Source organism: Podarcis pityusensis (genome assembly GCF_964106645.2).
Source record: "Podarcis pityusensis genome assembly, chromosome: 15".
NCBI classification, from domain to species: Eukaryota; Metazoa; Chordata; class Lepidosauria; order Squamata; family Lacertidae; genus Podarcis; species Podarcis pityusensis.
The window spans coordinates 15,197,560-15,209,693 of NC_138040.1; the positions used below are offsets into that span (position 1 = coordinate 15,197,560).

The 12,134-nt window shown below is 48.5% G+C and overlaps 1 protein-coding gene across 5 annotated transcripts in view; it reads left to right on the plus strand.

Annotated features, from left to right (window-relative positions):
- Positions 1-12,134, plus strand: part of TSPOAP1 (TSPO associated protein 1) — a 50,264-nt gene that overhangs the window by 13,690 nt on the left and 24,440 nt on the right. For 4 of the 5 annotated variants that reach the window (XR_013980099.1, XM_080983989.1, XM_080983990.1 and 1 more), the window contains exons 5-16: positions 318-593; positions 4,094-4,204; positions 4,435-4,518; positions 4,870-4,959; positions 5,269-5,391; positions 6,523-6,627; positions 6,871-6,921; positions 8,475-8,495; positions 9,559-9,751; positions 10,412-10,641; positions 10,929-11,038; positions 11,944-12,053. Coding sequence is in view for 4 of the 5 variants with exons in the window: in XM_080983989.1 (XP_080840115.1) it covers positions 318-593; positions 4,094-4,204; positions 4,435-4,518; positions 4,870-4,959; positions 5,269-5,391; positions 6,523-6,627; positions 6,871-6,921; positions 8,475-8,495; positions 9,559-9,751; positions 10,412-10,641; positions 10,929-11,038; positions 11,944-12,053 (1,504 nt within the window). In the remaining variant the exon portion in view is untranslated. The remainder of the gene's footprint in view (positions 1-317; positions 594-4,093; positions 4,205-4,434; positions 4,519-4,869; positions 4,960-5,268; positions 5,392-6,522; positions 6,628-6,870; positions 6,922-8,474; positions 8,496-9,558; positions 9,752-10,411; positions 10,642-10,928; positions 11,039-11,943; positions 12,054-12,134) is intronic. The other variant, XM_080983992.1, reaches the window with a different exon arrangement.

A 12,134-nucleotide genomic window follows, 5' to 3' on the forward strand; every position in this document is an offset into this window, starting at 1 on the left:
GAGGATTAGACACATTCATGGAGGAGAGAGTTTTTATGGCTATTAGCTCCAATATCGATGCTCTGCCTCCACCAATTACCAGTTGCTGGAAACCACAGGAGGGGAGAGTTGCTCTTGTGTTTGTATCCTGGTTGCTGGTTTCCCACAATGGGCATCTGACTGGTCACTGTGAGAACAGGAAGCCAGACTAGATGGGCCATTGGCCTGATATAGCAATCTCTTATTATATTCTCATGTCCATTGAGGAACTGATTAACCAGCTGAGATTTCTTCAAATCTAGAAGCAACCCTAAAGGTGATGGTTTGTGTCTTCCTAGGAAGCTTCTTCTCCTTGTCTCCCCCTCCTGGACTTCCGCCACCTGCTCCGAGAGTCACAGAAGGAGGTGCTGCGTCTACAGAGGCAGATTGCCCTGAAGAATTTCAAGGCATCCCTGGGCTCTCACAGCCAGGGGTCAGGGGATGCTTCCTTGGCATCAGTCGTGGGCATGGGGTCCCCTGCACCAGCCCTGCCAGCCTGCTCAAATGGCTTTTCTCCTTCAAGGGTCTCACGGCAGCGAAATGTGCTGTCCTCTGCAGTGGAGGCAGTGAGGAAGGTAAACCGCTTATAGACTTGCACTTCAAACTTCTGTGCTTATTGTTAAGTCCCGCTCGTTATTATCACATTAGATGCAAGTGCACGTCCTTTCTGGTTTGTAAATAAGACATTTGGCCAGGTTTCTTGCAGGGGGACATACATCAAGCATGTACATCAAGCATGCAATGAACGTTGGATGATTAATTAATTGAATTTGTATACCGCCCTATACCCTCAGGTAGTTCACAAGATAAAATCACAATGTAAAAACATATAATACATAATAAAAACAAAACAAAAACAACACAATAATCCCCCCCATCCCCAACACATTTTAAAAGGGCGTTGGATGTCAGTCAGCCCAAAGCCTGGTTAAAGAGGAACGTTTTTGCCTGGCGCCTAAAGGTGTACTGTATAATGAAGGTGCCAGCTGAACCTCTCTGAGTTTTTATGTAGTTGTGGCTTCTGCCCTGAACTGCTAGATCCAGCGGGTGCTTTTCAACTAAGTTTTACTCAGAGCAGATGTACTGAAATTAATGAACATGACAAAGTTAGGCCCATTAATTTCAGCAGGTGTACTCTGAGTAAAACCGAGTTGAAGGCTGCCCAGTATTAAAACAAAAGGTACCCTCATCAGGTCTCTGTCTTGCATAAATCTAAACTTGGTGATCATTATCACAACAAGAGCAGGAATTTATCATTCTTATTACAATTAATTTATTAAACCACCGCCTCAAGGCAATTTACACACGAAACCATGAAGAACAGTTAGATTTCATCATTGCTTTGCCCTAAGGTAGAGTCTAAAAATGCTATCGTGGTCGCTCGGTATGCCTGGGAACTCTGAGACACGTGAAGCCGCTTGAAGAACGTGCGAATGCTAACAAGGGAGGGAGGTTTCGTTGTGAGTGGGGAAAGGGCTGCCAACCTCGCCTACTAGCTCCTCTGATGCCCTCGGGCGGCCCTTTCCAACCCCAGCCCGGACCCGCAGGGCCGGGATGTCCCACTGCCGGCGGAGGGGTGGGAGGAAACGCGGATGCGAACCCTCCCGCTTGCAGCCTCCCGAGAGCGGCTCCTCCTCCCCCTCCCTTGGCGGAGAAGTGGTTCAGCCCAGCCGACCAACCCGCCCAGCCGAGGCCCAGCCAGCGCGGAGCTCTCCGTGGTGCTGAAATTGGGAGCAGCAGGTAGGAGTCCGGCGCTGTCCGGCGGGCCAGGCCTCAGCTCCCGCTTGGCCGAGCAGGGAGGGGAGATGGGGCTGGAAAAGGACCCCGGAGGGAGGAGGGTGGCTGCAGCCGGCCCTCCTGGCCTTGCGGGCCGGCTCCCTGCGCAGCCGGCTCCTTCAGTGCCGTGGGACGTCATCATGGAGTCCTCTGAGCGTTTGCAGAGTGCTTCTCGCAGCCACCGGGAGGAGGCGGGAGTCAGAGAGGGGCGGTTTCCAGGCGTTCGATGGGTAGGGTGGGTGGAAGAAACTTTTAATAGCGCTATGATGTTTTTAACTGTGTTTTGTATTGAGGGCGCGGTCTGGGGGAAAAGGTAGGGCATAACAACAGCAGCAAAACAACAGCAGCAACAAGGAAACGCATTGCAACTCCAATTTTGCCTCTGGGTTACCCTCTCCCCTGCAGCTACCAAGGGCTTTGCTTGCCTTTGACTTGCTTCTCCATCGGGTCCCTGGCAGAATCGGGGCCTTTGCTGCTGCTCCTAGCCCAGATCAGAGCTTTAGATTAGAGAAGCGGCAGGGCAACCCCATTTTTTTCACGCAGAAGGGTCTGCGGCTTCAGTCCTGGCATTGCCCATTTATTTTATTTAGCAGAATTTATATACATCTTGATTGTAACCAACCCTCCATGCGGTTTGCAACAAATACTAAACTGATCAATAAATATAAGTAGGTGAAAACATTTGGATAGCCATCTGTCAGGGATTACCGTATTTAGGTGTGATTCCTGCATTGCGGGGTGGGGTGGGGTTGTGTGTGTGTTAGCAGTTATGTCCAACGCTACAATGCTATTATTTGAAAGATAATAAAATTCAACAGAACACTAGAAAGAGATTAAAACACACACCAGCATTCTGCATATCTGGATAGGCTTGCCTGAACAAAAAGTGTTTTCCCCTTCCCTCTGAATCCCTTTTCTTTTTTGTATTGTGTCTTTTAGATTGTAACAACCATTGGCATTTGTAAGCTGCTCTAAGAGCCTTTTTATGAATACATAAGCACATAGCTCAATTCCTTAGCCACTACACTATGCCAGTGCATAAGAGAGACTTGGCTTTATGCCTAAAAGACAAAAGTGCTCCGTTGATGTTGTTGTATGTCAGAGTAGGACATAAGAGACCAGGGTTTAATCCCCACTCAGCCATGAGGCTCACTAGATGGTCTTGGGTCCAGTCTCTCTCTGTCTCTGTCTGTCCCTCTCTCACACACAAACAACCTAATCTACCTTGCAGGGTTGCTGTGGGGATCAAAAGAGGAGGACAAAAACCATGCAAACTGCCTTGAGCTCCTTGGAGAAAAGGGTGGGGTAGAAATGCAATAAAATAAATAAATAAATTCACCTTCCACACATGACCCTGGGCAATGTGCAGAAGATAATAAAAACAGCTTTAAAGCACAGTTAGAAAAAAGAAGAAGATGAGTTTTAAACCCATGACAGAGACTTATTCAGCCAGCTGGGAAAGCCTGCATGGAGTTATAGCCATCAAAGCTCTACTCAGGGTAGACCCCTTCAATTATTTATTTATTTGCAGGAATTTCTATACCACTCATCATATAGAATACCAATGCAATGTATGTATATACACCTGAGAGTATATACAATCAAGAAATAAATGAACCTGAGTTAGTCATGTCCATTAGTTCAATTGGTCTACACTGAGCATGGCTATAACATTAGATACAGCCCTATTTGGGGGGGGGGGGTTAGGTACCACTTTCAAAGATGTCCCTGATACCCACCCAACCTAACCTCAGAGGGGTGTGGACACTAAGAGCAGGATCCTGGAACAGGATCCTCTTCTCTTGTACAACCAATCTGTTCCAGGATCCTGCTCTCAGTGTCCACACAGACTACCTAAAAGATGGTACTCCAGGGGAGCACCTTTATGTATTCATAAAGGAGCTCAAGGTGGCATGCATTGTTCTCCCAGCTCCATTTTATCCCCATGACAACCCTGCGAGGTAGGTTAGGCTGAGAGATTGTGACTGGCTCCTGGACTGCTGTCAGGGCAAACTGGGTTTTAATTTCTGGTTCTGAATGTGTTTTGATGTCTTTGCTTTTAGCAAGTTTGTTTTCATTGCTTCATATTTTATAATGATGCTTTTAAATGTTGGAAGCTGCCTTGAACCCCACTAGGGAGAAAGGTAGACTACGAATACATTGAATAACGACCACCACCACCAGGTTCTTAGCCATGTAGAGCTTTATCTGTTAAGGGGAGCCCTTTGGCTGCAGAATGGATGGTTGCCCATGGCCCCACTTCCCCCTTGAGTCTGGCTGAGATTTCTCTCCTTTGCAGAGGGGCCCCAGAGCCCATCCTCTGGCACAAGTGCATGATGGGTATGAAACCCTCCCTGTGAAGAAGGGGGTCGCAACTTCTCCCGAGACCAAACGGCAGATCCAGCAATTGGTGGGTTCCCCTTGCTGTTACTTTGAATCTAGCTTCTAAGCAGTTGGCAAAGTATAAGAATCCCACTACTGCCACAAGAATGGTAAAAGTCAGTTGGGGGGAGTTTCTGGGAATGGGTAACAGTCAATGGGCAACATCTTTCAGGGTTTCAAATCTCCTTGGAACTACGATGCCCTGGCATGGAATGCGTGGGGCACCTCATCTCCTTTTCTCCCCCCTTTTTCCGGTAGGAGTCTGAGCTCAGAAGAAAGCGGAAACAATGTGAAAACCTTGAACATGAAGTGAGGAAGAAGCACAAGAGATGTGCAGAGCTCGTGAGTAGCATCCTGCACCCAGAAGCAGTGTCGGAGGTGCATCTCCGCCCCCATGCTAACCTCCGAGGCCAAATCTTGAGAGGCAGATCAGCCAACAGCATACAAAGTGTTATGGATGATGGGAATTGTAGTCCAGTAGCATATGGAGAGTTATGGATGAAGGGAGTTGTAGTGCAACAACACACAGAGGGCCACACATTTCCTATTCCTGCAATTAAAGAATGGATTGTGTTATGCCTGCTCCTGTCCCTTGGTCACCTCTACCTGTTCCTACAGATTCCCGGTTTCTCTGTCAAAGGAGGCAAATCTTCTTTCCCCCCAGAAAAAATCTGCTTTTTTGTCCCTGTGCAGGAAATCCAACTGCAGGAGGTGCAAAGCAATAATGTCCGGCTGTGTGAGGAGAACACTCTGCTTCATGGGCAATTGGAGTGGACAGAAAAGGTAGGAAGGGATCTCTCCCCCCACCAATGCCTGATAACCATTGAGGAAGTGCAAGCAAGCTTGTGGGCAACCCCAAACTGGGAACTTTCAGTGCAACTGAAATGGAAATTGATCCACAGTCAGTTCAGGGCAGACAGAGGAAATTATTTTCAGGCAGGGGCTTCAAGCAGGGGCTTGAAGTTGGGGCATCAGAATAATGGGGTCATAGAACTGTAGAGAAGAGACATCAAGGACCATCTAGTCCAACCTCATGCAATCCAGGATGCATGTGCTTTGCCGCTGAGCAACCTTCCTTCTCTCCCTGGGCAGGTTGAATCTGAAAATGCTGACTTGAGGTTGCAGGTGGCTGTGGTGACCGAGGAACGGGATTCTGCTCTCCAGAAAACCCAGGAGCTCCAGAACAGGCTGGAGAGTCTCGGGCAGGCGCTAAAGGTTGGTCAGATCCAGGGTTGTGATTGGAAAGGGGCATCTCTTTGAGCAGCTCTCTGCCCTGAGCTTCCTTGTTAGGAAGCTGGGATAACAGAGGAGGCAGATTTGGGAAAAGGGTTCCTGGTTCCCAGTTCAAAAATTGGTAGGGTGTGTGTGTATGTAGACGCCAGCTCCTTATTCAGGCTGGCTGTGCTCCGGTGTTGAAAAAGGGAGCTGGAATCAGGAATGGGGAAGTGGCTTCTGTTTCAGGGATTTGTAGCAGGGAAATGGAATGCCATTTTATGGACAGTCTGAGTAAAGCCCTATACAGCTTAGGCCCAGGCTATTTGAAGGACCACATTATCCCTTACAAACCTGTCTGGGCTCTGCGATCTGCAGGGGAGGGCCTTCTCTCAATCCCACCACCTTCACAGGCATACTTAGTAGGAACATGAGAGAGGACCTTCTTGCTGCTTCCAAGCTTTCAAACTCCATCCTAGAGAAGCCAGACTGTGTCCCTCCTTGCTGTCCTTTTTCTGGGAGGTGAAGACCATTTTATTCCAACAGCCCCTTGGGAACTGACTGGTGTGTTTTTTTTAATAGCGCTGTGCTGTTTTTATCATCTGTATTCAAATAGATGTTTTAAATATTGTTCTATATTGGCTAAGTAATTAGTTGGAGAAGCAAAGGAACCAGGTTTGCCCTGTTGTTCTCAGGGGATACATCCAAGGGGACCTCAAATCCCAGAGAGAAGTGTGAGAGGAGGAGCAGGAAGTTGTAAACAGGATGCAACCTAAAATGTATCAGTCCAGACATCAAAGAAATAGAAGTCAGCATAGAGATAAAGGTACAGGAAAGTCTGCACAGCTGGAGGTCTCTTACTCCCTGTCTTAATCCTATGCAGACCTTCTAAGCAAACAGAAACTACACAAGTTGTTGTTTTGCTTTTTTTTTAAAAAAAGATACTCTTTCCCCTCCATGGGCCAAAATATGTTTTTCTTTGGTCTGGATGGCATGGGCTGCTTCTCAATTGTCAGAAGCTGCTATACCCCCTTCTTGAGAAGAGGGTCCCCATAGCCTGGAAGGAAACCCCTGAGGTGCTTGGAGGGGTCATCAGCACTCAGCTCTGCTCTCATGCACTTCTGGTTTCCCCAGCACATGAGAGATGTTGCGGAACGAAGGCAGCAGCTGGAACAGGAGCATGAGAGGGCCCTGCAGGCCTTGCAGAAGAAACAGGAGGAAGTCAGGCAACTGCAGCAGGTGAGAGATCCACCAGGGAGACCACTTGCATCCTTCTCTTCTTGGTTAGTGCACCCTTGAGAGAGCTCTTCCATGTGCTAGCAACCTCCTGATTAAAGTAGGGGTGGCTAAACTGTGGTCTTCTACTTCCATAATTCCCTGGTGGTTGGTCGTGCTGGCTGACGGGTGTGTTAGGCACCCAAGACCTCAAGAAATAGGATTGGTGACCCCTTAACCTCTTTTTTCTTCTCCTCTTGCCTTCAGGCCCAGGCTGAAGCAAGGAAGGAGCACGAAGGAGCCGTCCAGCTCTTGGAGGTAAAGCGGGGAGAAAATCAAAGAAGACAGAGGGAAGGCATGCTTTTTAAGTGCATGTCTTGCCCTCTAAAAGAACCCTGAGAACTGTAGTTTGCTAAGGGTGCTGGGAATTGAAACTTTGTGGAATGATAAGCCACGGTTCCCAGGATTCTTCAGGGGGAACCCGTGGGCTTGAAATGGACTAGGTGTCAGCAGCCGGGAAAACAGTCAGTTGTGTGGTTTTGTTTATTAAAGGGATTTTTCAGCAGAGCTGATGTGTTGCAGGATTTCATAGAACCATAGAATTGTAGGGATGGAAGGAATTGTAGAGTTGCCTTGGAAAAGCAGTTCCTGGGAAACACCAGTAAGGGAGAGTTTCTGTTGAACTTGGGTCATGTTTTCGGGCTTCCTATTGTGGCATCTGGTTGGCCAATGTGAGGACATGCATGTTATGGAGAAAGTGGAAGAGAAAGCCCCCCCCCCCCAATATCATAATGGTAGAACAGTGGGCATACAATGAAGGAGGCAGTGATGGCCACCAACTTGGATGGCTTTAAAAGAGGACCAGACAAATTCATGGAGGAGGAGAAATTTCTCAATGGCTGCTATTCATGATGGCTCTGCTCTGGCTCCATGGGTGAAGGTGGCAATGCTACAGTGGTACCTCAGATTAAGTACTTAATTCGTTCTGGAGGTCTGTACTTAACCTGAAACTGTTCTTAGCACCACTTTAGCTAATGGGGCCTCCTGCTGCTGCCCCGCTGCCGGAGCACAATTTCTGTTCTCATCCTGAAGCAAAGTTCTTAACCCGAAGCACTATTTCTGGATTAGCGGAGTCTGTAACCTGAAGCGTATGTAACCTGAGGTATCACTGTACTGGAAATCTCAGGAGGGGAGAAGGCTCTTGCCCACAAGCCCTGCTTGAGGGCTTCCTCAAAGAGGAATCTGGTTGGCCACTGTGAGAGCAGGATGCTGGACTTGATTGCCCATGGGCTTCATCCGGCAGGCTCTTCCGACGGTCTTATGGAACTCCCTCCTACTGGAGGCAGTGATGCCTACCAACTTGGATGGCTTTAAAAGAGGATCAGACAAATTTATGGAGGAAGGGAAGGCTATTGATGTCTACTAGCCACGAGGGCTATGCTCCTAAATACCAGTTGCTGGAAACCACAGGAGGGGAGAGAGCTCTTGTGCTTGGGACCTGTTTGATCTGGTCAGTCACTGTGAGAACAGGATGCTGGGCTAGATGGGCCCCCTGTGGTCTGATACAGCAAGTTCTTATCATAGCTGTCAACTCTTCCCTTTTCTTGCAAGGAATCCTATTTGGAATAAGGGAATTTCCCTTAAAAAGGGAACCGTTGACAGCTATGGTTCTTATTAAGTTCTTAACAGGATGCTGGCCTAGATGGGCCTTTGGCCTGATCCAGCTGCAGGACCCTTATGTTCATTCTCACACCTGTTTCCTAGCCATTTCTCTGAAATCTAGATTCCGCATCAGGATTATTGTTTCAGGAAGATGCCTGGGTGCAGTTAATCACTTTCCCTCTGCTCATTTCCTTCTTCTTTCCTGACAGAATTCCTTGGATTGCATGCAGGTACTGCTGATCTCACTGTGTTTAGGAAAATGACCTTCCCAACCAAACCTGGACTGCTTCCCAGGAGTTTGGAATGGAGAAATACCAGATTTCAACCAATTTTGGACTGGGGTGGGGAGACAGCCAGAGAAGAACAGAAAGGAATTCAGGGTTTATTGGTCTCTCCATTCCAAATGAGCAGCTGTGCTTATCCTGCAAAACAAGAGCAAGCTTTCAGGCCCCAAAAGGCTGTTTCTCCAGTTAAACAGCCAGAAGTTATATAGTTATAGAACTGTAGAGTCATCTAGTCCAACCCCCTGCAATGCAAGAACCACTGCTAAATATGCACACGAGCCCTTGGTGACACAGCAATAAATGTGGGTGTTGCGGAGAGAGAAGGAATTTTGCCTTCTAGGGAAATTGGCTGGTGGTTTTGGAGCTCCCCCCCTGCAGTTATGATGACATACAAATTGGCTCACTTACTTAAGTGCCCTACATTGCTCGCTGATGCAGTCTTCCCTTAGCCAGGCACCTCTTACTGAGAATGCCTTGCTTGCTCTTGATCTTTGTGGCACAAAGGGATAGCAGTGTCATGCATTTGCTGTGCTGGCAAATAGTTAGAAGTGTGCTGTGGATGTTGTTATGTGTGCGAGTATCTGGGCACGTGATGACACCAGTCCGCTTTCCCCTCTGGTGGCTTGTTTGGTTGTAGCTGCACTAGTCCTAACAGAGCCATCCCTACCCTTAGGCAGGTCAAAGCAGCTGCCACAGGCTGGAGATGCTGAGGTTGGGGGGCGGTCAGGTGCTGGAGGGCAGACATCATGCCTAAATGGCTGCTCTCACTCAACAGCCTTGTTTTGCTGTGGGGATGGGAAGTGATGTCTCAGTGGAGCATCCAGCTTGAGAGGCAGTCTACCAGATTCCATTGGAGTCACCATGGACTGATCCATCAAATTCCTTCTGACATTCTTCTGGAATCAAAGGATCATAGAATTGTAGAGTTGGAAGGTGCCCATTAGGTCATTTGTCCAATACAGGAATCACAGCCAAGTTATCCCTCTTTCTTAACTTTCCCCCACCCCAGGCCCGTGTGAGAGAGCTGGAGGAACAGTGCCATAGCCACACGGAGCAGTTTAACTTCCTCTCTCAAGAGCTCAAGCAGTTTCGCCTCCAAACTGAGAAAATCGGTCTTCCGCCCTCCTCCCAGGTGACGTCCGAGGTCACCCTCACCACTTGCCAGACTTCTCTGCAGCTCCTGGAGGGACTCAAGGAGAAAGGTGACTATGGAGAAGGAGGAAGCCCTCTCTTTGCTTTCATTTGTGCCATTAGAATAATCCAGATGCCATGGTGTTCCCAGATTCAGTAACCGTAGAGTATGATTTGCTTCTTTAGAGTATGAGAGCCAGTGTGGTGTAGTGGTTAAGAGCGGTAGACTCGTAATCTGGTGAACTGGGTTCGCGTCTCCGCTCCTCCACATGCAGCTGCTGGGTGACCTTGGGCCAGTCACACTTCTCTGAAGTCTCTCAGCCCCACTCACCTCACAGAGTGCTTGTTGTGGGGGAGGAAGGGAAAGGAGAATGTTAGCCGCTTTGAGACTACTTCGGGTAGTGATAAAGCGGGATATCAAATCCAAACTCCTTCTCCTCCTCCTCCTCCTCCTCCTCCTCTTCTTCTTCTTCTTCTTTGGTGGTGGCAGAGAAAGCAATACGAAACATGCAATATAACAATCCAATTAGAACAACACAGTAATTAAAACAGGGGACTGGAGGTAAATCTGAGTCAAACCTGTTGCCTGAGGTGGGCCTTGAAGTGCAGCCATGTGGCTCTCTCGGCTGTCATGCAAGCTCCCCAGTTCCAGAGTCCATTCCATTGTCCCTGCACCCACCACTTTGCTTGGCATCTCTGCCTGGCATAATGTATATACTGTTCGGTTTCAGATCCAGAAATTGCCACCATCTCTCCCCGGTGCAGCCAGAAAGCTCAAGATGGAGGGCTGGAAGGAATCTCCCACCTTGCCGAGCCTGTGGTGCCCGCTGTGGTCAGAAGCCCAGGTGCAAATACCCCTCCGCTTCCCTCGAAGAAAATGGTCAGGAAACTGGAGTCCCAGTCTAGCTCCTCAAGATCCGAGTCCATGCAGAACAGCCCCAAATCCTGCCCTACCCCTGAGGTTAGTCCTGGGCTAGGCTTCTTCTTCTTCTCTTGTTTTTTAAGCAGGCAACCAAAAAAGTACAGTCAAGGCGCCTGCCTGGTGTCAATAGGCAGGGAGTTCCAAGGTGTAGGTCCTGCCATACTAGAAGTTCGAGTTCTTTCAAATGTGGAAACGGATATTATGTGGCACCCATAACAGGGCTTCAAACGGAGACCAAAACTGGTGACTGGGTTCAGGTGGACTAGCTCCTTTGCTCTGTCCTTCCCACAGCAGAGGTGTTCACTGTCTTCTGTCATTTTCATTAGGTGGACACAGCCAGTGAAATGGAAGAGCTGGATATCGACACGATCTCACTAATCCCAGAACCAGAGAACCAAGGTCCAGTGAAGCTCCGAGTCTTCTTAGCTCGTTACAGGTAGGGTCTCCATGTTGGTGGGAATGAGGAGGCTTGGGATCTGAATTCGCTTCTCTCACATTCTTAAGGTCACCGAGGTCTGCCACAACTTAAGGCAGGGTGGAGCTATTCCAAACAGCTGTGTGGCTTTTGCCTCATAAGAAAACAACATACCTTCCAACACAACAAAGGCAAAAACTATGAAGCCATCTTTTTGCAAGAGGACAGCGACCATTTTGGTCACTGTGATCTCATGCAGTTTCATGCTATGATTCCCGCCCCCCTGAAATAAGCACTTCGTTGGGGCATGGAGCCCAAAAACACATGCTTTGCAGTGCCACACGAGACTGTGGCTCAGGGAGAAGTGTGTTTTGGGGGGAGCATCATGGCGTGAAATTGCATGAGATCACAGTGCCCAAAATGGCCGCTGTCCTCTCGTGAGAAAAACGGGATGTCTGGGACACTTGTGGTGTATGACATAAGAAAAGCCCTCACAGTGGCCAACCAGATGCATTTAATGGGAACATAAGAAGAGCCTGCTGGGTGAAGCCAATGGCCCATCATGCTCCCACAGTGGTACGAGCACGACAGCAACTCTTCCCACTTGTGGCTCCCAGTAACTAGCACTCAGAGTCATAATATATGTGGTTCATAGCTATTGGTAACCTCAAGACTTGATTCCTGCAATGCAGTCTGTGTGGGGCTGCCTTTGGGGCCTGGTCCGGAAGCTCCAGCTGCTGCAAAATGCTGTGGCTAGACTGTTGATAGGGATAGACTATCACCAGCATACAGCAATGAGACTTCAGAGCTTGTGCTGGCTGCCTATACATCCAGTGTCTTGCTGACTTCCAAGACAGCACTGTCAGCTGCCTAGTGTCACTCTTGACTTTTCCGTGTAAAAACAATTCCTCTTGTCCCCATTTCAGCTACAATCCATTTGCTGGCCCCAACGAGAACCCCGAAGCAGAACTCCCGCTGACGGCCGGTGAGTACATTTACGTCTACGGAGAAATGGACGAAGATGGCTTCTTTGAAGGTATGACATCACCATCTTATGAAGATTATTTGTAACGTTCTTGCTTATTGAAATAATTATTGGTGGGGAGTCCCAGAATTC